General features: G+C 40.3%; 1 protein-coding gene across 1 annotated transcript; it reads left to right on the top strand.

The window, feature by feature from the left end:
- The first annotated feature begins 1334 nt into the window (after window positions 1-1334).
- On the top strand, window positions 1335-23798 carry LOC125094095 (uncharacterized). The gene is made up of 4 exons (XM_047719827.1): window positions 1335-1478; window positions 2613-2978; window positions 12752-12871; window positions 23637-23798. The coding sequence occupies exons 1-4, from the start codon at window positions 1335-1337 to the stop codon at window positions 23685-23687; spliced, it is 681 nt and encodes a 226-aa protein (XP_047575783.1). The 3' UTR covers window positions 23688-23798.
- The last annotated feature ends 1336 nt before the right edge of the window (window positions 23799-25134 follow it).

Raw genomic sequence — 25134 nt, 5'->3', positions numbered from 1 at the left:
TAAGCCAAAGATAGACCTGGTATACTCACTCCCCAGGCTGCTGATTTCTTTTGAACAGACTGTGGGACCCATGAACTCAAAAGCCTGTGGGCTCCAAAGCTGAATTTTCATATTTAAAACATACTCAGTTGTGGGACATCTAGGTGGCTCAGTCGGTTAAGCATCTTTTTTTTTTAATGACATTTTATTTATTTGACAGAGAGAGAGAGAGAGATCACAAGTAGGCAGAGCGGCAGGCAGAGAGAGAGAGAGGGAAGCAAGCTCCCTGCTGAACAGAGAGCCCGATGTGGGGCTCGATGTGGGGCCTGATGCAGGGCTCGATCCTAGGAACCTGGGATCATGACCTGAGCTGAAGGCAGAGGCTTAACCCACTGAGCCACCCAGGCACCCCAAGTGTCTGACTCTTGATTTCTGCTCAGGTCAGGATCTCAGGGTCGTGAGTTTGTGCCCTGCATTGGGCTCCACACTGGTGTGGAGCCTGCTTAAGAGTCTCTCTCTTCCTCTTGCTCTGCCCCTCCCCCAAGCCCCACTTGTGTGTTTTTTCTCTCTCTCTCCAAAAAAATTTTCAGTTGTTTTAAATAGAGCCCAAATAAACATATTTTAAAACATATTTAGAACTGACCTGCTTTGCCTATGCCAAGAAACTGCATCCAACATCTGCTGATCACAGTTAAGATAAACCTTCTAGCTATTCAAGATGTCTACTTTGCGGCTGCCCTTTGGAGTTCCCTGATCAGAAACTCCCAGATAGGCTGCTGAGCAGCCTCACCTAGACCTGTAAGTCCCCTCTTCCCTCATCCTCTCCCTCAAGAGCTCCCTAACCTTCCTATTGTTCTGGGAAGAAGGGCAGAAGCCTCTGGGCTGTCATAGCAACCAAATGGTCCTATACTGTGTTGGACGCCCTTCCCTGTTTCTCGAATGCAAACCAGTCAATGTGTTGCCTGAATAAAGCTTGCTGTGTCTCACTCCCACCTCATGGTCTCCTCTTTTTCCGCCACCCACCCCAGATCCCTCCAGCTTACCATATTAGGCAAGATAGGCCTTGCCTCCAAAGGGAGAAAGAAATGAAATTCAAAGACTCAGAGAAATCAAGTTGTTCATATGGGGATGGCATTGCATTACACATTCTCTATGCCTCCCCTTTGATTTCTCTCGTTCCCCTGCAGAAGTTGACATTGTTTCCCAGGTAGGGTTTGGAGGTACCAATGCCTCTAACTGTCCCATCCCAAAGTGTCCCGGAAGCCTGGCCACAGATGGGATGAAAGCCTGCAATATGTAGGTACTTTCAATATGCTATCCCTCCTCAGGGAAGAGTTGTCCCGGCTGTAGGCAAAATGGCTAATAGTCTTCCTCTGAGTCCGGTCAAGGACGCCTATGCTCTTGACCTTGGCAATGGTGGAGCGACTTGGAAAGACACCGCAGCTGAGTTAGTCCAGAAAAAGGACGCAGAGAGACTGAGCCCAAAGCCCAGGTGCTCAGTATTGGAAGGTAATAAAAGATTCACATACTTCCTTAGTAATTCCTTCTCCCCCTGTATGGTTGAATGTACAAAAAGCGCATCTCCTTTCCTGTGGTTAGTTAAGGATCAGACTGACTCTCCTGCACCACTCATTAGCTCTGTTATCTAGCCAATTCTTTAGCCTCTCTGGGCCTAAGTCTCTTTGTCTGTCAGAGGGAGACAACAACAGAACCCACCTGGTTGGGTTTGTTGTGAGGTTTAAAGGAGATCATGGTTAATTTTTTTCTACCAGAGGCAACATAACGTAACAACTGAGAGTATGGACACCGGAACCAGATTACCTGGGTTCCAATTCCAGTTTTACAGCTTCCTTCTAGCTGTGTGACCTTCTCTATGTCTCAATTTCCTCAACCTTAAAATGGGGATAATTATATTATCCATCACATGGGGTTGTTTTATTTAATGTGCTAATAAATATAAAACATTTACAGCATCTTATAAGAACCTATTTTTGTTAGAACGTGAATAAAGCTCTTAGAACAGTTTCTGGTAAACGGTAAGAACTCCACGAATGTTAACTATTTTACTATTAGTCATGTAACTTCTCAGATCCATAAACTTTATATTAGTTATTCAATAACAAAGAAAGAGCTGGTTTCTGTTTTCTTCCTTTTATTATAAAATTTTACTCCTAACTTAAGCTTTTGCTTTGTTAAATTCAACCTGGGAGGTGAGCCAGCACCATGGGACTTGGAAGAATGATAAGTGTATTAATGGAAACAAAATGGCTCAAATATTAAGTATAAAAAGATGACTAGCTCCTCTTTCTGTCCACCGAAGATTAACTAGTTTGTAAACACCCTCCGCTACTTCTTTTTGCTTCCCTCCATACTTAGTAAGAATGTTTGCTGCGAACCTGTGTTCCCAGCAGGCCTTGCTCAGAGGGCACTCGTAAGTATAGGAAAACCAGCTTCTTCACGGAGCTGGCTGGAGAAACAAAGCTGGCCTGGTACTGTTCTCTAGTTCCTTGGAAGGGAAGTTGGGGGCTGCCATATCTTTGTCTTGTTGGATTTTTCCTTCTCAAACTCAGAATTTGGAAGGGGGGGGAGTGCGGGAATGATCTTTACATCATTGGCACAAACTCCAAAAACAGGAGAGGAGTCTGGCCAACAAGCCTAAACCGTATTTTGTGGTCGGGCTTGTTGAAATCGCCGGAGCCCGGGGTGGGCAGGCGGTGGGGGCCTCAGACTCGGGGCTCGGCGCGCGGGTGCCGCCTGGCCAGCAGGGGGCGCGCGCGGCGCCGTCACCCAGGGGAGCCGCCCCGGGAGCGCGCGCGGGTTCCGGACTCCTGGCTTCCTGCAGCATTCTGCTGGGGTCCCCGGCGCGGCACCTGCGGCGGGCGGCTCTCCCGCTGGGGCGCGGGGCCACCGCCACTCGGCACCCAGGCCGAAGCCGGCGCGGTGACGGGCCGGATCCGGGGGCTGTGCCTCCAGCTTCCGGGGAGACTCCAGGGCATCAGGTAACTGAGACGCAGCCTGCGCCCCGCGCTTACTCCCGCTGATCTCGGGCACCCTGTCCACCCCGCGCTTTGTGCTCTGCGTTCTCGGAAGAAAAGGCGGGAAGGGAGGCGCGAGGCGTCTGCCGCAACCCTGCAGGGAGGCCCCAGGTGTAGGGGCCGCGGTCCGAGCGCTGACACTTGGCGCTTTGCTCCACCACGCGTCCGAGGTTCGCACCGACGTTTCCCCTCTCCAGAGAGTGAGCAGGGCGCCCGCCGTGGAGAAGTGCCTGCCCGCCTGCCTTTCCCTGCCTGCCCTTGCTAGTGGGTCCCTTCCTCCCGGCCCACCCCGAGTAGCTTTAATGTTCGGAGCCTTGTGTCTCCTTTCCGTCCGTCCATTCCGTGTTCTTCCTCCCGTTGGAAATCAGAATCTTTCGGCCGACGTGGGCAACAACAGTGGGCTCGGTTTTTGGTGGCTATGGATTTGAGGTTAGGAGTGAGGACTGTTAAAACCGTGGCTTTTGTACCTCCATGTTTTAGGGCTTTCTTGTGCCTTTGTCTCCCCCGACCCTGCCCGAAGATTTGTTTCATTTATTCAAAGTAAAACTGTGTTCTCCGTCTCTCCCTTTTTGGACTACTTTATAAGGAGGAAATCAAGTGATCCTCATTATTCAAACCTGGACTATCCATACACATTAACATAGGGTAATCAGGCCTGGGGTTATTTATCTATTTATTTACATGGAATCACCTAGTGAAATACAATGAACAGAGAAGTCATTTGAAGGGGGATGCAAACTTTTTTTTGCATTGAAATGTGTTTTGACACTTGGGCATGCCCTAGTTGTAGAGTCTATACCGTTTGATTTGAGGGCCATTGTCTTTGGCATGAAATACCAAACCATTGTTTGTCATTATGCCCCCAAATTCTATTGATGTTTATTTCCTTTTGTTTACAGTTAATGTTCTTTAAGAGTCCCCCCACCTGAATCACAGTTACCAAGAGAAGCATGAGATCATAATATGTTATTGAAGAAGAGCCTGCTCTCGTATTCAAGAAACAGGGCCAACTTCTGGGGGTGCCTGGGTGGCTTAGTGGGCTAAAGCCTCTGCTTTCGGCTTAGGTCATGATCCCGGGGTCCTGGGATGGAGCACCACATCAGGCTCTCTAGTCAGCAGGGAGCCTGCTTCTCTCTCTCTCTCTCTCTCTCTGCCTGCCTCTCTGCTTACTTGTGATCTCCGTCTGTCAAATAAATAAATAAAATCTTAAAAAAAAAAAAAAAGAAACAGAGCCAACTTCTGAAGGGCTGTGTTCAGTAGGTTCTGGGCCCGGTTCTGCAGCTAATTAGCTATGTGACCTTGATTGTTCAATTTATGTAATCTCTTGGAACCTTGTTTATCTCACTTAAGGAGAGCTGGAATTAATAACCTCCATCCACTAGCCAGTGAGTGCTAAAAAATCAGTGGTCAGTCGGCCCTCATCTTCCTGGACCTATCAGCGGTATTGGAGCAAATTGATCACTCTCTCCTTAAATACTTTCTTCTTGAAGTCTCCTGAAGTTTCCTCCTTCCTCCCTGCCCACTCCTTCTCAGTCTCCTTGACTGTCCCTCTTCATGTCTAAAAGCTAAGATTTACAGTGCTGCAGGCCTCCTCTTGGACTCAGTCTTTTTTTTTTAATTTTTAAAAAAGATTTCATTTATTTATTTGACAGAGAGAGAGAGAGTGAGATTAGGAACACAGAGGAGGAATGGGAGAGGGAGAAGCAGGCTTCCCACTGAGCAGGAAGCCTGATGCTGGGCTTGATCCCAGAACCCTGAGATCATAACCAAAGCTGAAGGTAGATGCTCAAGCACTGAGCCACCCAGGTGCCCCTGGACTTACTCTTTAGACACTCTCCTCTATGATATTTAACATTGATACTTTGATATAGATTCCACACTTCCACCTCCAACATGGACTTGTCCTTTTCTGAAATCCGTATTCCCATATCCACTTGTTTTCTTTGACATCTTCTGTAAGAGGCATCTCAGAGATAATATGTTTAAAGCTGAACTCTTGATCTTCACCCCCAAATCTGCTGCTCCCCCAGTCTCGTCCATCTTAGCCAACGACAACCCTGTCTTTCTACATTCAGGCCAACACCTTTGCCGTCAAACCTGTCTTCCACCTTCACTCTCCTCTAAACTACGGTCTCTCTAATCGGACTGTAGTAACGGCCTCCTACCTCATCTCCCTGGTTTTTCCCTTGCCCTTCTGCAGTGTATTCTCCTCAGAGTAATCCTGCAAGTCAGTCATGTCCTATGTTGGAAGAAAACTGTCCAATGGCTTATCGAATTTGGAGTAAAATCTGAAGTCCTTACAGTGACCTAAATGTGTAACTTAGTCTCAGATTCTTTTCTGGCTTCATCTCTTCCTTGCCCCCCACCATTTGCTCACTGGCCCTGCTGGCACACTGATCTTCCAGCTGTTAGTCCAATATCCCTGTCTGGGGGACTTTGCACTTACTAGTCTCTCCATTGGAAACATTCCTTTTCCCAGACAACCCACCAGCTGGTTCCTTCACTTCCTTTAGGCCTCTGCTCACTCAAATATCATCTTATCAAAGACCCCTACGCTTGACCACTTGACATCCAATAGTCACTTTCAACCCTATCCTTCCTGGTACTTCCTAACCCCTTACCTTGCATTATCTTTCTCCACGGCTCTTGCCAGATGACAGATATTTTGGGGGCTTTTTTTCTTCTTTCCCCCTTCTTCCATCCCCTTCCCAGAATGGAAACTCCCAAGCGGGCAGAGATTTTGATAGTCTGAGACCAAAGTGCTATTATAGTGGAGTGAAGGCCATCTTCTGGGTCGTAGACTTCTTGTTGTGTCCTCACCTTCTGGAGGGGGCTAGGGAAATCTGCAGGGTCTCTTTTATAGGGATACTAGTCCCATTCATGTCCTAAACACTCCCAGGGGCCCCACTTAATACCATCACACTGGGCATTAGGATTCAACATAGGAATTTTGTTGGAGGCACAAACATCACATGGAAGGTTATTGACAAATGTTTATTGAATGAATGAGTCTGAAGGATAATATTTATAATGTTTGGATCACAGGGCTAAAGTGAAGATCATATTGTAAGGCCATTTTGTATGCTGGAAAGAACTTGGGCTTTGTAGTTAGAGAGACCTGGGAGCAAATCCTGGTTACATACTCACAAATAGTATGGACGTCTCAGAAGGTCCGTTTTCCACATTTGTGGGATAGACAAAATATAATAGCTTGAAGGTTTGTTGTGAGTATAAGGCAAAATATAAGGGTATATAAAGCATTTGGCTATGAGGAAGCTAGAAAACAAGCAGTTTGGATAACTTCTGTGTGTGAATGTGTTTTGTAAGTTATAAAGCCACATATTTACATAGGGAACTAATATTACTGAAGATACTGTATATAATCTACGATAACAGACTTTTCAGAGTCAGTGATTTCAGTGTTCATAACATAATGCACTCAGAAAATTAGTAATTAGTGGCATTGATAATGAAAGTGATTGTCTGACATCCTATTGTTCCTGCATAATTTTTGCATGTCCTTTGGCCCTGCTATGCCTAAGAAGGCAATATATATCCTTATTACCTCAGTCTTTGGCAAAACGTTGTGCACAGATTCAACTGCTTAACCACATACTGGTAATCCAAGTAATTATGTGGGGCGAAGCTATCTGGTCCTGCCCTGTGAGTACTATCTATTCTAGTTCAGCACACATTGACAGAACATAGAGATTCAAAAGGAAATATGACATGCCCTTATCCTCAGGAAACTCGGTCCCCTCAGTTATAGTGTAGGTAGGCCAGTTTTAGGAGGTGTATACAATGCAAACTGTTTGAGGACAAGAAGTCTGCCCCTAATGCAGTTAGAAGACACTAGGAAGTCAGATAGCATACTGGTTATTTTTTTCATCTTGAGTTAGTTTTCCTTGCAACTCCAAAGGTGTAGGCCATATTCTTGAGACTGAGTTAGTTTTGAGGCCTCTAGGACACAGAAGGTTGTGAGTTGAGGGGACCCTGCATCCCAGGCACACTTCTGGATTCTTGTCGCTCAGATTTAAAAGTTATGGACTAGGGGGGACTGCTAGGTAAAATGAGGCGGCTTCAGAACCTCCCTGGGAGTTCCTAAGCAGTCCTGCTTCAGTTGTGATGTACCCTTTCCCTGGCTTGCTACCCCCTCCTCAATAATCATGCAGGCTCAGAAGGACTTGAGGAACCCAGGTAATCTTTTGAGCTTTTCCTAAGTGCAAACGCCAACCAGAAGGGAAGCCCCGCCTCCCGGAAGCCCCGCTCCAGAAGCCCCGCCCCTCCATGTTTGGGTTCCTGAGTGATTGAGCTTAGTGCACCACGTGGGGTGAGAAGATGATCCCAACCTATGAGGCCTCAACAAGGTTAAAGTTGCCCTAACCGAGGAAGACAACAATGTGCTTGACCATGGAACGTTACATTTGAAGAAAGGGCTTCTTCATTGAAGTTGGCCATAGTTTTCCCGTTAAGTCTAACGGCCTTGTAAGTACCCACAGGACCAGGTTTTATTCATCTTGCCAGGCACAGTGCCTCTCACACACAGTGTATCAGTTATTTATCAATTGCACATAGGTTTACTCTTTGGGAATATCTCTTAGTCTCATATATATTCATCAGGAATTCTGTAATATCAACATAATTTGCACTATTTTAGTTAAACATTTACTCATCAGCAAATATTTCTTGAACATAGTGTTGGGCTTTGGGAATACAAAACAGAATACTACCTATTTCCTGGATCCAGAATAATTTTTACTGATCTTTATTTCCAGACTTATACCAAATTCAACATGTAGTTTACCTTTGTTTAAAACCCGAGACTCTCAGCAAGGAATGAGAACTTTTTTTTGGTAAATATAAACTTTAGAAAAATGAGATGATTATTTCTATCTTCTCATCTCTATCTACTTAAAAAAAAAAGTTCCGATTAACACAGTGTACAATTACATTCATTCATTTAATTCTTCAGTAGCCCTCAGGCTCACAGTTTGAGGGGGCAAAGTTGGTTCAAACTCTGATCCCACAGAAGGTGACCTGAGTGAGGACACCTCGCAGCCTTTGGGACAAGGTCATCCTTGCACCATCTCTTTGGGCTTTGGGCTCCTTGCAGTTCCCATCACTAAAGGGAAGGCAGACTGACAGGCAGTTCTGCTCCTTCTGGAAATTTTCTACTGTGTCTTACACTTGTTCAGATGACTTTTCTCAAGAAAGCAGATTTCATGAGCCTCTCTGTCTGCTCTTGGGCTACTGAAACACAGGCAGATATGATTGAAGAATCTGAACAAGGAAACATTTAAAAATACGCGACACCAATTTACAATGCGGTTTACATCTCTCTCTTGGATTTTACATTGTTCGTGAAGCCTACAGTGGTCATTAGAATTATCCATCAGCCACAATGCCGGCTTTGTCTGACTTTTGTAGTATCCATCTGTTCTTGTCTTCCCTTTCTCCGTTACCACAATAGTCCCACGATCACAAGTACAACCACTGGTGCCCTGTTTGAGTTTTCACACTTCTACTAAGCATCTTGACATGAAATCACAAAGTGAGATTTTTCTTCCTTCTCTGAAATCACTCCTGAAAAGATTCTGTTCTGTGTGTGGTCTATAGAATGGCTCAATTGGAGAGTGACACCCAATGTTTCAACAGATGGTACTGCTACTCATCTCAGAGCAGTTGCTAGTGCCTTTTCTGAGCTCATGGGTCCTGGAGAAATCACACAGAATTAATTACAGAACCATTTATCTTTCATCAATTTCTTCATTTATTTTAATGGGTTTTCCGTACATATATTACATCATGTCTGAGTTTACTCTTTTAGGGTTATAAAATCCATCCATCTTTCTTGCAGTATAGGGGAAAAAGGTATACGTGAGTATCTCAGTAATTAATAAATAATTCTTAATTAACTCTGCTTATTTTATGTATTGACATAAGGCTTTGCTGTGCCAAGGTCTCTGTCTAGTGGAAAAAGTCCCCACCTGTGAAAAGCCTTTACATGGAATCTTTAAAGTAGGTTGTAGGAATTTCAACATGACAGAATAAAGGATTCTATGGCAGTTAATAAGAAATTAGAAGCTTACATAACCAGTGGGGATGAAAAAAGAAGGATGTGATGTGAAGAAACTTTTAGAAGAGTTGTTTTGAAATGTATTTCTTAGTCATTCAAACATTAATTCAATCAAATTTTGCTAAGTGCCCATTAGGTACAGTGCTGGAGACTAGGGACGCCACATTAAGATAAAGCCCATACCTTTAAACATAACAATGCTTAGGAGGATGAAACATTTTAAGGTAGTATTTTTCTTTAGACTTTTATGTCTTGTTTTGTACTTTGGGCATTGCCTTTGAATGAGGTTTTTAATAAGGGAGTAACTTGAGGACAATAAATTATTTCAGAATGGAAGAAGGAGGAAACCTAGAGGCTTGGTAAGAGCAGACTTTCTCTTTGTCTTCTCTTTACATCACACCAAAAGCTGTGAGGGCAGAGTTGGTTTCTGCCTAAATTGATTATGAGCTTAGAATAGCAAATAAGATTTTACACCCAATGAATTGGTAATATATAATTTCTTTTAGAAAGAATCCTTGCCATTTGAAGGAAATAAAGTCTGGAGAGCGCTGGGACATGGGAAAATCTTTGCCATAGATATTTTTCTATTTACTTGTCTTTTCTCTTGCCATATGATAATTTACTTTTCCTTCAGTTAGCAAGACTATGTGTGGATTGTCACCCCAATATGGCAATGCTTGAATGTAAAGTACAATGGCAAGTAAAGCTCAGTAAGGTAGAAGGGGTTTCCAGGGCAATATCCCCAAAATGCACGAGTGTGTATCTACAGATTTGGTATTTGGGTAATGTAAAGGAAATAAGATTATACTCATGCATTTTTAAATTTTGATTAAATGATTATTAATTTTTTTTAAAAAAGTAAATTATACATACTTTGTGCTTTACTTCTAGTTCCTCAGCTACTATATGGAGAGAAGCTGGGTTGTTTGGTTTTTGGTTATCTCTCAGAGATAACTCTGTGCCTGCTAGCTACTGCAAAAGTAAAACCATCTATGGTCATTTTAATAACCATGTAACCATAATTTAAAAGATGATTACACAAGACAGTGTTTATATAAGTGACTTATTATAAAGCTTTACAGTGTTAGGCCTTCTCATTATTAGAAAAATAGTAACTTGATTAGTTGCTATCACTTAAGGCAGAAATATCTTAAGGAAATACAGCTAACTCTGCAAGAGCTTTGTTAACCCAGATGGATAATGTGGCCTCATTTACAATATACACAAAAATCTAAAAACCTAAATGACCAACAAAGATGAAATGGTTACATAAGTGATGAGATATCCAAGCAACAAAATCTTAGGTAGCACCAAAATTATACTTGTAAAAAGCTTTATTAACATTATGCTGTCACAGATAGTACATGAGAAATATCTTAGTCCTAACCTTGAAATATTTGTTAGTTCTAATGGATTCAATTTTTCATTTTTAATATTTAAGGCCTAGAAATTGGCCTGAAACATGGACTGTGTCCCAACAGAATTTCCATTTAGACAAGAAAACCATTCAAATTATTTAGCTTGTTAGAGAATAGCAAAAGTCTTAATATAGCTCTGTCATCAACTTTGTGATATTTAGCTTATGTAAATAGCTGCTTCTGCTTGGCAGAATTAATTTTAAAAATAAACCCATAGGAACACAACTAATTACCTCATTTGTGCTTTAAAGTATAATTTGACTGCAAATGAGTACTTTGAAATAACTTCATCACCTATGATAACTCTTACTCCAATCTACCCTTTTGGTTTCTTGCATCTGTTTCTATACTCTCTCAAGCAAAGGAGACACCATTGGCTTCCCCTGAGAATTAGTGTAGGATTTTAGTGATGAATGCTCAGGGCATGGATAGTGTTGAGAACTTTAGGTTTTAATAAAACTTAGGATTTAAAACTGCTAAGAGATCACAAAGAGAAGTGATAAGTTTTGTTTGATCCTTATTTTACCACTTTGGGGATAATGAAAGTTCAGTTTCTATGGAACATAATGTTAGACCTTTCCATCGATTGGTTATATTTTAAAAATCACATGGCATTGGTTCTTTCCAGATAACATAAATATTGCTATTAATGTTTAATGAAACCTTGTAAGTAACTAAAAGATTGATTAGTCTGCACTGTTACCTTTGAGTTAACTAAATACGTTTTATTTATTTTTAAAAAGATTTTTATTTATTTATTTGACACAGAGCGAGCGAGCGAGTGAGAGCACAGACGGGGGAGTGGCAGACAGAAGGAAAAGGAAAAGCAGGCTCCCCTCTGAGTATGGGGAGCCCAATTCCGGACTTGATCCCAGGATCTCAGGATCATGACCTGAGCCAAAGGCAGACACTTAACTGACTGAGCACCCAAATAAATACACTTTAGAGTGGATAACACATTTATTGTTATATTTTTTTACTTTATTTATTTATTTATTTATTTGAGAGAGAGAGAGAGAGATCACAAGCTGTGGGGGGGGGGGGAGCAAGTTCCTTGCTGAGTAGAAAGCTCAATGTGGGGCTCGATCTCAGGACACCGAGATCATGACCTGAGCCAAAGGCAGAGGCTCAACCCACTGAGCCACCCAGGTGCCCCTTATTGTTATATTTTTAGGACCTGGGCTATGTTCCTGATTTTATACAGATGCCATGGCTCCATATATAAAGGATATTCACTAAAAAGGTATTTTTTTTAACTAAAAAGGTAATTTGAAAAGTATCATTAAATCATCTTAATTTCCTATATTCAGCAGTGTGTCAGATTTTAAGAATGAGAGGACATAAAGAAAAGTATCTATATATTTCTATCTACAGCTATAACTATATATAACTGTTTGATATAGTCACTAAACGTAAATAATTAAACAGCTCAACATTTGAGAGGCTTTATTAGTCACGTTGATGTGGTTCTGAGGAGAGAAGGCAGTAGTCATTAGATGAAAGAATATTTTAAAATATAGCCACTGTTAACCCACCAGCATGTTTGGGTTGATTTCCAGTCAGAGAGTTAAGACTGTACTGGTTGTTTGCTCTCCTCACCTTGCGTCTTTGGTGGCACAGGACAAATGTTAGTAGAGCATCTTCCTGGAGTCAGGGTGAGATTTATAGCTGTGGCACCATAAAAGCTGCTGACCATACTGGAACCAAACCCAAGACTCTGGTCTCATGTTCAGAGTGCTGTGATTTACTGGGCTAACCAAGAAAGCCTTTTGCAGTTGGATACCAAGGTAACTGGAAATGACCTTACTGAATATCTCTCTTTTATTTTTTTTTATTTTTATTTTTTTAAAGATTTTTATTTATTTATTTGACAGAGAAATCAGAAGTAGGCAGAAATAGGCAGAGGCAGGCAGAGAGAGGGGGAGAAGCAGGCTCCCTGCTGAGCAGAGAGCCCGATGCGGGGCTTGATCCCAGGACCCTGGGATCATGACCTGAGCCGAAGGCAGAGGCTTAACCCACTGAGCCACCCAGGTGTCCCCGAATATCTCTCTTTTAATTGTTAAAAATGGATCTCTGATTTAAAAGGAGAAGTCCCTTATTGTTGTTTAACATCTTTAAGCTGAAGAGCTTTGAATGATTAATAGTCTGCATGTACTTATTATGTACACTTTAGTTTTATTGCTGATCCATTTCAGAATACATTAAGAGTTAGGAGGTCTGAATTTATTTATTTATTTTTTAAGTGGACTCCATGCCAATGTGGAGCCCAGCGTGGGCTTGAACTCATGACCCTGAGATCAAGACCTGAGCTGAGAGCAAGTGCTGGATCCTTAACCCACCGAACGGCCCAGGTACCCCTGGAGGTCTGCATTTTAAAATATGATTATTATCCACCAGGAGGAGCTATATCCCCTTTTGAAAATTTAGTTACCCAGAGAAAGTAAAGCAAAAAGCAAGGTGTCAGACTTGCCAAAACTTATAAACCCCAGGTACTGGTGGTAAATATAAATATTTGTATATTATCTTTTACTCTGGAATCATGAAATGTCAGTTACTCCATAGAAGTTTGTACTGCCCTTGCTGTGTGGCAGACATAGAGCCAGATATCCTGGACAAACAAAGTCAATGACACTAATGCATCTTAGATGAGAGGGTGGAAAGAGGAAGATTTTGGGGAGAGAGTTTCCTTCAATAGAAATAACAGCTCGGGGGCGCCTGGATGGCTCAGCCAGTTAAACGTCTGCCTTTGGCTCAGGTCATGATCTCAGGGTCCTGGGATCAAGCCCCCACATTGAATCAGTCTCCCTGCTCAGGGGGTAGTCATCTTCTCCCTCTCTCTCTCTGTCCCTCCCTCCTGCTCTCTCTCAAATAAATAGATAAGATCCTAAAACAAGAAGAAAAAAAGTAACAGTTGAAGCTATGACTGAGAAGGATTTCTGTAGAAGGGATGGGAATGGTTATGAGGCAGAATGGGGATTTCTGTAGAAGGGAAGGGAATGGATATGAGGGAGAATAGGGTTAAGCTAGGAAAAAAGGAAAGAGGAGAGGTTGTAGAGACAAAGGAAGTGGGGTGAAGGGAAGGGAGGAGGAAGGGGAAGAACCTGGTTAGTACAGTGTCACCAGAGCCCAGGGAGGAAGGACTTTTAAGAAAGTGTTGGTGGAGTCAGGGAGGAGAAAGGACTGAGTTCAGATGTACCTGAGTAGGCAGAGGAAAGTGAAAACAGAAAAAAAAAAATGTGCTTGGTTAGAAAGAGGACTAGTGGTTATACATTCTAATTATGTACAGTTAATAATCATTCTTTGGCCAGTTAATAGAAGTGGCTGAGCAGAGCATTCAAAGCTTTGCAGGTACTGTCTAATGACCCATGCCATTAACCACACACACAAATCCATGTAGAGTGTGACACCACAGACGATGGCAGACAAGGAGGGGGAAGAGCAGGTCTTCATCCTGCCTCTGTCATTAATAAGCTGCATGACCCTGGACGAGTCACTGAGCCTCTCTGTACCCTAATTTCTTATTCTGTAAATGAGGTGGTTAGATTAGGTCAAGATTTCCCAATCTGGTGACCAAGGATGGATTTTAGGGAATCTGGAATGCCCCTAAAATTAGAAGCAAAAACAGTTTTTCTCCCTAAAGAGAGGATCCATAATTTTTTTCAGATTGCCCTAAGACTATCTTAAGGAAAGACTCACTGGATTAGGTGCTCACTAGAGTCCCATCTACTCTAGAATTCTAGAATCTGAAATCTCTAGTTTTAACCTCTTAGTGGGGTTCCACGTGGCACCATCGGTGATGAAATTAATTAGAGAGTCTGAAAGTTAATCGATTAGAACAGTCCTCTCTGAAGAATTATTTAGAAAATCCAGAGAATTTTGAAGATTAAAACTAAACTTTCCTTTAACAGCCCACAGATATTTTTATTAGGACCCAACTCTTAAATCTCTGTTGACATTGGTTATTAGCCATGCATCCAATGGGCGTGAACACTGGTAGTGGCTGCACCACTTAGCTATTGTACAGGGATGCCATCGCCTTTTGTGTACTTGACTCTAAAAGCAAAAAAAAGGGGGGGGATTGTTGGGTGTAGGCTGGTGGTTAGTCTCACAAGGGAGTGATGGCCGTGAGGTGTGTCTTCTTCTGGGGGCGCTGTCCTCTGGAGTGTGCTGCTGCCCTTGACAAGATAGCCAGGGAGACTGGCGTTGATTTGAAAATAGCAGTTGTCCCTGGAGAAGACATAATGGGAGGTTCTTGACATTTATGCGATATGTCCCAAAGCGAGGAGCCCTTGTATCATGCGATGAACAGTTATGACGGGCTTACTGTGGTCTCATTAGATTTTTGTGTAACTCTTAGGACTGAGCACTAGAAATCCCTTTCTGATCTGTGTTATGGTATAAATCTGCTCTGTCAGCTGCCTTGATTGGTTATCTGTTTGTGTTTATAAACTACTTTATGCATGTGGAGTTATGACTGACTAATGAATCAAGGCAGCGTTTCAAATGGCTCTGGACCCTGCTTTGGACATGGAGGTTCACATTGAAATTGGATAAGGTTCTTTAGTACAAGTCATTACCTACCTTTCTACTCTTACCCTTGTTTTGGTTCCAGCTGGTAGACTTTGCTGCAAGCCATACAGACTGTGTCACAACAGGAAGGGAAGTGACATGAGTAAATTCTTTCACAAGCCCTTCAGTTTGAAAAGCTGCATGTTTCAGGCAAACATCATGCTTTTCATTGGCACTGTTTCCTTGGTACCATCTGGGTTTGGCTCCCTGTGAAATGTGAAAGACATATGATCCTACTTTTGAAATACAAACACTTTTGCAGGTCCCTGGATATTTGTCATATCGACACTGGCTGTCTGGAACACACAAAAAATCAATTGACTGTTTAAGTGTAAACAGAACAGAGATATCTGCTCATTAGCTTTATCTTCCTTGAGCCGTTGGTCCCCTCATGTGGTCTTACTAAATGTGCTGTCTGCCCTGCTCAGAGTTATGACTGGTGATGACTACAGTGCAGATGACCTTTCAGAGGTGGCTCATTTCTGTGTAGACAATGTATTTTTATTCATCTGTTTCTTTATTCTAAAGAAGAGTTTCTTTTTATACTACCAAAAAAGTAACTTATGTGAGTGAATTTGCCATCATAACTGTTGGTGGATTTTAAATATGATGTAACATTAGCATGAGGCAGACTTCAGCCTTAACGGTCCCCATGTCACCAGTGACAAACGTGCTGTAAATTTTTTAAAGATTTTACTTATTTATTAGAGAGAGAATATGAGCACAAATGGTTGGAGGGGCAGAGGGAGAGGGACAAGCAGACTCTCCGCTGAGCAGAGAGCCCAATGCAGAGCTCAACCCAAGGAGCCTGGGATCACGACCTGAGCTGAAGGCAGACGCTTAACGCTTAACCAGCTGAGCCACCCAGGCGCCCCTATTAGTAAATTTATTCTTTTTTTTTTTTTTTTTTTTTTTTTTTTTTTTTTAGATTTCACTTATTTATTAGAAAGAAGAGCACAAGTGGGGTTAAGGGCAGAGGGAGAAGCAGACTCCCCATGGAGCAGGGAGCCCGATGTGGGACTTGATCCCGGGGCTCCAGGACTATGACTCATGTTAAAGATGTTTAAAGGAATAAAGATGGGAAAACCTGAGTCAAGAACGAGAAACATTCAGAGGTCTAGATGGACTTGAATAAAAACTGAATGAACTTATATTAATTAAGCAAATAATTATTGAAGTAAAAACACAGTGGATCAATTAAATCGCAGGTTAGATACAATTAACGGAAGATTTAAGAACTAGAAAATGGATCTGAGAACATTATCTAGAATGCAGCCCAGGGCAAAAAGACGGAAAGTCAGAAGTTGGAAATATGTAGGTAGAATTATAAGGTCTAACACTCTATCCAGTTAAGAGCTCTAGAAGAAGGGGAGATAAAGAATGGGAGAGAAGTAATGTCCAAAGAGCAATTGTCAAGGTTGATGAAGCATATATATTCACAGAATCAAGAAAGTCAATCACTCCCAAAGAGATTAAGCAAAAAGAAATCCATACCAGCTAAATCACAGTGCAACTGTCTAAAAACCCAAAACTAAGATTATAAGAGCATGTAAGGGAAAAGGCAACACACCGAGCTCAGTAATTAGATTGATAGCAAACCTCTCAGTAGTAAAATTGGACTCCAGAAGATTGTGAGATATCATCCATGAGGTAAATGATTGTCATTCTAGAATTGGGTGCCCAGATAAACCAGCATTATAGAATGAGGGTAATGGTGACCAAATACTTGATTGAACAGACCTATAGGAAAAGATGACTAACATAATAAAATAAAATTTAAAAAAAGGAAAGAAAAGTGTGTTTTTACCCCCATTATTTTTTTAAGATTATTCATTTATTTACTTATTTATTTTACTTGAGAGAGAGAGAGAGAGCATGAGAAGAGAGGGAGGAAGAGTAGAAGGAGAGGAAGAGGGAGAAGCAGAAGCAGTCTCCCGCTGAACCAGGAGCCAGACACAGGGCTCCATTCCCGGACTAGGAGATCATGACCTGAGCCCAAGGCAGATGCTTAACTGACTGAGCCACCCAGGTGTTCCTTATCCACATTATTTTATGCCTGGCATTACCTGAGGCATATTTGAATCATTGAACAAAATGAAACATTGGCATTTTTTGCTTATTTGTTTGTTTGTTTTAATCAAAAGCTTTGATCTGGTCTGGGTTAAACACAGTAACAATCACTTCCTGTTTCCCAAAGGGCAAGACCCTGGACCTTGGTGCTGACAACGTTCTGATGGGGCTTAATGTTTATCACCTTTGTTTTACCTACTAACACATGGTTAAATTTCTTTGGCCATTAGAGAATGTATTTTTAGGTGCCAGTTTGTTAACTTTAAAATATTTAATATTTTATTTAATTTAAAATAATTTATTTAAATAATATTTATTAATACTTGTTTAATATTTATGATAATATTTAATATTTATCATATTTATAATTATCGAATATTAAATGTTAATTCATTAATATTTTATTTATTCTATTTCTATTTTAATATATGATATATAATTATATATGGTTTATATTTATAAATTGATATTTATTTATATAACTCAAATATTAATATTTAATAAATAATATTTGAGACTAATACTTATTTAAATAAATAAAATATTAGAAGCAAGTTGAAATAAATAACTTGTTTTCCTATTTGAGGCTTAATAAGATCTAATATACCAAAAGGCACACAGTGAATTTTAATTTTTTTTTTTAAAGATTTTTATTTATTTATTTGACAGACAGAGACCACAAGTAGGCAGAGGCAGGCAGAGAGAGAGGAGGAAGCAGGCTCCCTGCTGAGCAGAGAGCCCGATGTAGGGTTCCATCCCAGCACCCTGGGATCATGACCTGAGCCAAAGGCAGAGGCCTTAACCCACCGAGCCACCCAGGTGCCCCAACACAGTGAATTTTAAATTCCATTTCATAGAACTGTGATATTTCATTTAAAAAAAAGGGTGGAATACTTTGTTGTAGTTGTTACCTGAATGATTTAGAAATGCAATATGAAGTTGATTGATTAAACTGGTAATAGTTGGTATAATAACTTCTGCACCTTTATGTTAAAACCTCCAGGATTTATACTCAATACTTGGGAATCCTTCAAAATCAGGGTAATCAGAAAAGTCTTTATAGCTTGAGGACCCTTCTGCATGATTGGGGACTATTTTGCCTATGTTAATTTTTCTATATAGTCATTTTTTTCCCCTAAAATTGAATCGATTAACCTTTTCCTGGTCAGATTCCCAACTCTTTGGGTAACTCTATTTAATGTCTTAGGAAATTGAGGTTCTTTGTTGTAACATAGTCTCAAGTCCCATCAGGCTACTCAAGTGTAGTGGAGCCTCTCCCTGCATATGGAGAGAGAATGATGATAATTGTGTTATATAGACAAAAGGAAGATCCACATTTAATGTTTCTTAGATCCCCCATTCACCTGTTCAGAATGAACCGAGTGCACAACTTTGCCTTAATGAAGTGTGCTCTGTATCAGGTCCACAGTCTGCTATGAGGCTGCTTCTAAAGCCAGATCCCTTCATACTGATCTTCAAATCCATGTCCCCTTTGGGGCTGAGCTCTTCCCGTCCCCCAGCAGACTCCGCCTTCCCTCCCTTTTCAAATCAGTTTCTCTCTTATTGCCTAGCTCTTACTGAAATGGACCTATATTTTTCCTCTTTGGCTCCTCCCAAACATGAAGTGGTGTCCTTTGTAATCTTGATTTTGTTAGTATTTTGAGCAAATTGTATCCTATGGGTGCTCAAGAAATTTCCAGTATTTATCATTATCTCTTACTACTTTTGTGACTTCGGGATTTTACATGATCTCTGAGCATCTGCTTTTCTTTTCTTTGTATCCATATAGGTTATTATGAGGGTTAAATAAGAGAATGCAGGGGAAACACTTGAAAGTGTCTGGGAGGCCCCAGCAAACATGTTACTTGAGATACGATGTATATTAGGAGAGGGAATGTTCAGGGAGCCTCCGAGATTTATAGCTGGGGGCCCTCACCTGTGCTGAAGGGGACAATAACGGTCCTCCAGAGGAAGTGACATTTAAAGTTGAGATATTCAGGGTGAATATAATTTGTGTTCTGGAAAAAAGCAAAGGTTCCAAGTAGAAGAAACTACAGCATGTATTCCAGGGCCTGAAGGCATATTCCTGAAGGAATGCAGGAACCAAGAAGTCCCAAATGGTGGGATGGAGCGAAAGGGCTAGAGGATGATGAAAGGTGAGCCTTGGAGAGGTAGACAGGAGCCAGAGGGCAGAGGACTCAGAAGGTCATGGTTAGGATTTTATACTTTACCTGACCACATATAAAAAAAAAAATGCTAAAGAAAGGTAAAAGAAAGGAAATGACATGATCAATGTAAGTTCTAAAGAGATCAATCTCTGGGCACCCAGGTGGATCAGTCCTTTGGGTGTGTGACTCTTGGTTTGCACTTGGGTCATGATCTCATGGGTTGTGAGGTTGAGCCTCACTCAGGCCCTCACTCAGATCAATGGGGAGTCTGCAGGAGATTCTCTTCTTCTACCCCTCCTCCTTATACCCCCCCCAAATAATTAAGTCTTAAAAAAACAAGAGAGAAAGACCATTCTCCCCTGATAAGAAAGACCTGTTGCTCCCTCCTTTAGCTCCAGCAAGAAGTTCAAAATGCATGTAACACACTCCAGTCCACATGTGGAAACCCTCATCCCAGCCCTGCCCCTTAATTGCAATAAAATCCAAGCCAGTCTCCTTTCCCCACTCTCTCAAGCCATTTTTGGACCAGACTGAGAACCTTCCTGCTCATCCAGAAAGCCTCATTATGTGAGCAATAAACTTTTTCGTATGCTCTTGGTGTGTGTGTGGGCGGGGGGGGGGCATCAAAATCAATCTCTACATCCGAACCAGATTCAGATGGTGGGGTCAGCATTGTTCGTCATGCCTTCTATGGTAACCACCACGATATGGATTATAAACATAAAAACCTTAACATATATATCACCAATGAAAATGAGATTATACTATGAATACCTGATTTTTTTGAAATAATGTACTTTGAACAATGATGTCATTAAATGTTTCTCACAATATCATTTTCAATGGCAGCATATTATACTAGTATATTGTGCAAATGATCAAGCCAACTTACAATTAACTTATATGTTGGTTCCAATGTTTTTACTATTTATTTATTTTTTGCTATGTCAGTTTTTAAAGATTTATTTATTTATTTGAGATAGAGCTAGAGTAAGAGAGCAGGGGGGAGGGGCAGAGGGCGAGGGAGTGGGAGGGACCCAAGCAGACTCTGTACTGAGTGCAGAGCCCAACAGGCTTGATCCCACAACCCCAAGATCATGACCTGAACCAAAACCAAGAGCTGGTTGCTTAACTGACTATGCCACCTAGGTGCTCCCCTTCTTTAAATTATGTTAAATAAGCTAAGTAGCTATCCTTATATCTAAAACTTAGTTCAGTTTTTTGGTTATGTCTTTAAGATAAATTCTTCTAGCTTTAAGTATTAATGAATCATAAGCACATTCAGCTCATTAGAGTAACATTCATGGAGCACCTGCCATGGGTCGTTGTTGGGAATCCTAAATACAAAAGACACTAAAATTGCTTTCAGAGAAGTACTATTATAATAAGGGATTTGGAAGAATATTTGTAGGTTAAACTGAATTATTTATTTATTTATTTATTTACTTATTTTTTTGAAGACAGCTTCTTCACTTATACCAAATTTTGTGTGTTTGCCACCGGGTGGCACTAATACATTTCTATTGAATTGTGTTGTGTTAATGAGATATGTTAATGAGATGTTTCTTCTATGTTGACTTATTTTTTTGGTGAATTATAACTGGAAAAATATTTAGGTTTAGTTTGACATTTGAAAAATTGGGTTATGTTAAAAAAAACACAAGATAGGATTTATATATTCTTTCATAACAGCAGAGCTTCACAGGTGATTTTCTTTTTAAAAAACCCAAAATCAAAGAACACAGACACATATACATATACATATGTATAAATTCTTATAAATATTATAAACATATGTAATTTTTAGGTTCTTAAAAATCCTGTCTTGTGGTTTTTAATGTAAACTAATTTTCTAAATACATGTGTGTGTCTTACTGTGTGTGCAAACAGAAAGTGAAATACACCTTGCAGAGTTGGGTTTATTATCTGATATTGTGTCTAACAGAAATTTTAGTTTTTGTATTTTAAATTAGGCATCCTCGGGGCGCCTGGGTGGCTCAGTGGGTTAAACATCTGCCTCCAGCTCTGGTCATGATCGCAGGGTCCTGGGATCGAACCCTGCATGGAGCACTCTGCTCCAAGGAGGAGGAGCCTGCTTCTCCCTCTCCCTGCTTGTGCACTCTCTCTCTCTCTGTCAAATAAATAAATAAAATCTTTAAAACATAAATAAATAAATTAGGCATCCTCAGTAGTCCATTTCTTCTCTCCCCGCAGCAGGACAGTCTTAGGGATGGGGAACTTTTATAAAGTATGTTCTACTGTTCACTCCTGCTTCGTGCCCTCCGGGCCATTCTGAGTGCGCCTAGGGGTGTACCTCCCTCCTTCATAATTAGTCCTCTAGTGTGGACTTTTGTGGATGGCAGTTACACTTACATAATTAATTATTATGCCTTTCTGGTGAAATGACTTCTGTATCATTATCAAATGACCTTTTCTATCTCTGGTGGTAGTTTTTGCTCTAAACTTTTCTGTCTGATGCTACAGTAGCCATGCCAACCGTCTTTTGAGTCTTCCTTTTTTAATAGAATCTGACAATCTGTGCCTTTTAATTAAGGTATTTAGACCACTTACTTTAATATGATTATTGATATAGTTAGCGTTAAACCTGTCATCTTGCTATTTCTTTCCTATTTGTCTCATCTAAATCTTTGCTCCCCTTTTTCTCTTTTTCTGCCTTATTTGAAATCATGGTTTTTCTTTTTCTAATGATTCCATTATGTCTCAATGGTTGGCTTATTAGCTATAACTCTTTTTTTTTTTAAATTTTATTTTTTATCTTATTGGTGGCTTCAGCACTTTTATACGTGTTCAACTTAGCAGTCTAGAGGTGCCTGGGTGGCTCAGTTGGTTAACCTGTTTTTTTGCGCGCCTGATTTTTCGGGCTCATGTCATGATCCCGGGGCCTAGGATGGCCCGATGTTGGGCTTCCTGCTCAGCGGGGAACCTGCTTCTCCCTCTCCCTCTTCAGCGCCCCCTGCTGTGCTGTCTCTTTCTCTCTGTCAAATAAATAAATAAAATCTTAAAAAAAAAAAAAAACTTAGCAGTCCACTTTCAAGTGAGACTATACTACTTCCCATATAGTATAAGAAATTTATAATCATATGCTTCCATTTCTCCCCTCCTATCTTTTGTGCTTTTTTTTTTACATTTTACTTCTATATATATTATAAATGCAACAATACATAACTATTTTTATTTAGTTTTGTTATTTATTATTTATATTTTATTGGCATTATAATAATAAATTACTTTTTGAAGTACTTTAAATGTTAAGAAAAAAATCTTGTATAATTATCCATGCAGTTAACATTTCTGGTACTCTTTAGTCTTTTGTGTTTATTAGTGTTCCCACTGGTATAATTTTCTTTCCTGCCCATGGGACTTCTTTAACATTTAGAGTGTTATAATACAGGTCTGCTGGTGGTGAATTCTTTCACTTTTGTTATGTCTGAGGAAAGTATTTCACCAGTGTTTTTGAAAGGTATTTTTCCCTGAGTATAGAATTCTAGGTTGGCAGGTTATTTTTCTTTCTTCCTTATCTTTGTATCTTTACAGCTGACATGTTTTCTTGTCTGCTCCTTTTTTTTAAAGATTTTATTTATTTTGAGAGAGAGAGCAAGCATAAGTGGAGGTGGGGGCAGAGGGAGAGCGGGAAGCAGACTCCCCAAAGAGCAGGGAGACCAATGACAGTCTGGATCCCTAGACTCTGAGATCATGACCCAAGCCAAAGGCAGATGCTTAACTGCCCAAGCCACCCAGGCACCCCACCTCCTTTGTCTGCTTTTAAGATTTTCTCTTTGCCATTGGTTTTGAGTAATTGTATTACAGTGTGCCTTTTCTTCATGTTTCTTCCCCTTGGTGTTTGTGGTCTTCTTGCAGATATGAATTTATAGCCTTGTCACACTTGAAAATATTTTTAACCTTTATTTCTTAAATACTTTCCATGACCCTCTCCCTTTAGTGGGACTCCAATTATATATACATTATGTCACTTAGTTTTCCAGAAGCTCACTGATGCTGTCTTCATTTTAAAAATTCTTTTTCTACTGACAAAAAAAAAAAAAAAAAAAATTCTTTTTCTATTACATTTTTGGATAGTTTCTGTTGCTAGGTCTTAACGTTAACTAATCTTTTCTTCTGCACTATTTATGTTGTGTTTTATTCATCTCAGGCTTGTAGTTTTCTTTAGAAGTATAAATTCAGATCATTTTTGTGTTTGGGCTTGAGATCTTTTTTGTGTGTTTTTTGGCATATGGAATACAGTTATAGTAATGGTTTCAGTGTCTTTGTTTGCTAATTTTAACATCTGTGTCTGATATAGGTGTATTTTAATGCACAGATTTTTCTCTCAGTGTGGATCATCTTCTCCTGATTTTTTGCATGCCTGGTAATTTTGGATTGGATGTCAGACATTGTAAACTTACCTTGATGGTTGCTGGATATTTTTGTACTCCTGTAAATAATTTTATTATCTTATAATATGGTAAGTTACTTTGAAATCGTGTAATCCTTTTTGGTCTTGCTTTTAAGATTTGTTAAACAGGACCAGAGCAACATCTAGTCTAGGCCCAATTATTTCCTACTATTGAGGCAAGTCTTTCTGAATACTCTACCCATTTTTCCTATGAATAATGTGATTTTTCCAGTCTGCTAATGAGAATAATTACTATTGCCGCACTAGGTAGCCTTTTCAGATTCATGCGTGGCTGGTTCTCAGCTGAGTGCTCAAGAGAGGCCCTATGCAGAGATCTGGAGTTCTCTGTACAGATTTTTCCCTCTGTGCTTACCTGCCCTGTGAACTCTAGTCAGATCAGTCTCCCTAGACTCTCAGCCTTTCAACTCGGAATCTGCCAGGCTTCCCTGGCAGTGTGTGTAGCCTGGAAACTCAGTCATAGGCTCATCTCATTTGTTTTACATTTAATAGGGAGCACTATTCTTCATTGCCTGATGTCTAGTGTCTTGAACACTGTTGTTTCATATTTTTTGTCTGCTTTTTTGTTTTGTTTTTGTTTTTTGGTTGTTTCATGTTGTAGTGTAAATTGGGTCCAGGTTATTCCATCTTGTCCAAAGCAGAATTTCTACTTCCAAGTTTTTAAGAGAGCTTTTTGTTTTTTTTCTTTGTATAATTTTGTATTTGAATCTATGCAGTGATCTTGAATTGTACTTTAGATTAAGTAGGGAATCAATTACTTTATCTCAAACACATACTATGTGAAGATTCTACCTATAAATGGGTGCACTATAAAATAAGTAATTAATTTTTGTAGATTTTTTCCCCTCATAGTTTGGTTGGAAAATCAATGGCTTTGATTTATTAGTGTCTGAAAGGTAAGTCTAATAATAATACTAGTAATAATTTTACTCTTTAACTACACGATAGTAAAATTTACTTAAGCTTTTCAGAAATTAAGATATATGTGTCTGGTAGGTCATCTTAAATTTTAAATGGAACATAATTGCATTTCTTGTTTTTTTAGACGTTTTATTTATTTTATTTTATTTATTTGACACAGAGAAAGAAAAAGCACAAGCAGGGGGAAGCAGCATGCAGAGGGAGAAGCAGGCTGTCTGCTGAGCAAGGAGCCTGATGTGGGGCTTGATCCCAGGACCTCAGGATCATGATTTGAGCTGAAGGCAGACAATTAACCAACTGAGCCACTTAGGTATCCCAATTGCATTTCTTTAATAGTGCAGAGTTTTAAAGCTAAAGAAATATGTCTTATACAAAGATTCAAGACATTTTATGAAACAAAGTAACCGTCATTTGTTGAATGCCTATTATGTGATAGGCACTTCACAAATTTTTTTTTTTAAATTCT

This window comes from Lutra lutra, chromosome 2, assembly GCF_902655055.1.
Source record: "Lutra lutra chromosome 2, mLutLut1.2, whole genome shotgun sequence".
Lineage (NCBI taxonomy): Eukaryota > Metazoa > Chordata > Mammalia > Carnivora > Mustelidae > Lutra > Lutra lutra.
Note: the sequence above shows the minus strand (reverse complement) of the source record. Positions and strands in the feature narration are given on the sequence as shown.

What these genes read in the sequence shown, in the direction of transcription:
- LOC125094095 (XM_047719827.1), top strand. Translation starts at nt 1,335, where the DNA reads ATGGCTAATAGTCTTCCTCTGAGTCCGGTCAAGGACGCCTATGCTCTT. An exon ending in GCCCAAAGCCCAGGTGCTCA is followed by an intron (nt 1,479 to 2,612) that starts GTATTGGAAGGT and finishes CTCCAAAAACAG; the next exon opens with GAGAGGAGTCTGGCCAACAA. An exon ending in GGGAGACTCCAGGGCATCAG is followed by an intron (nt 2,979 to 12,751) that starts GTAACTGAGACG and finishes TTATTTTTTAAG; the next exon opens with TGGACTCCATGCCAATGTGG.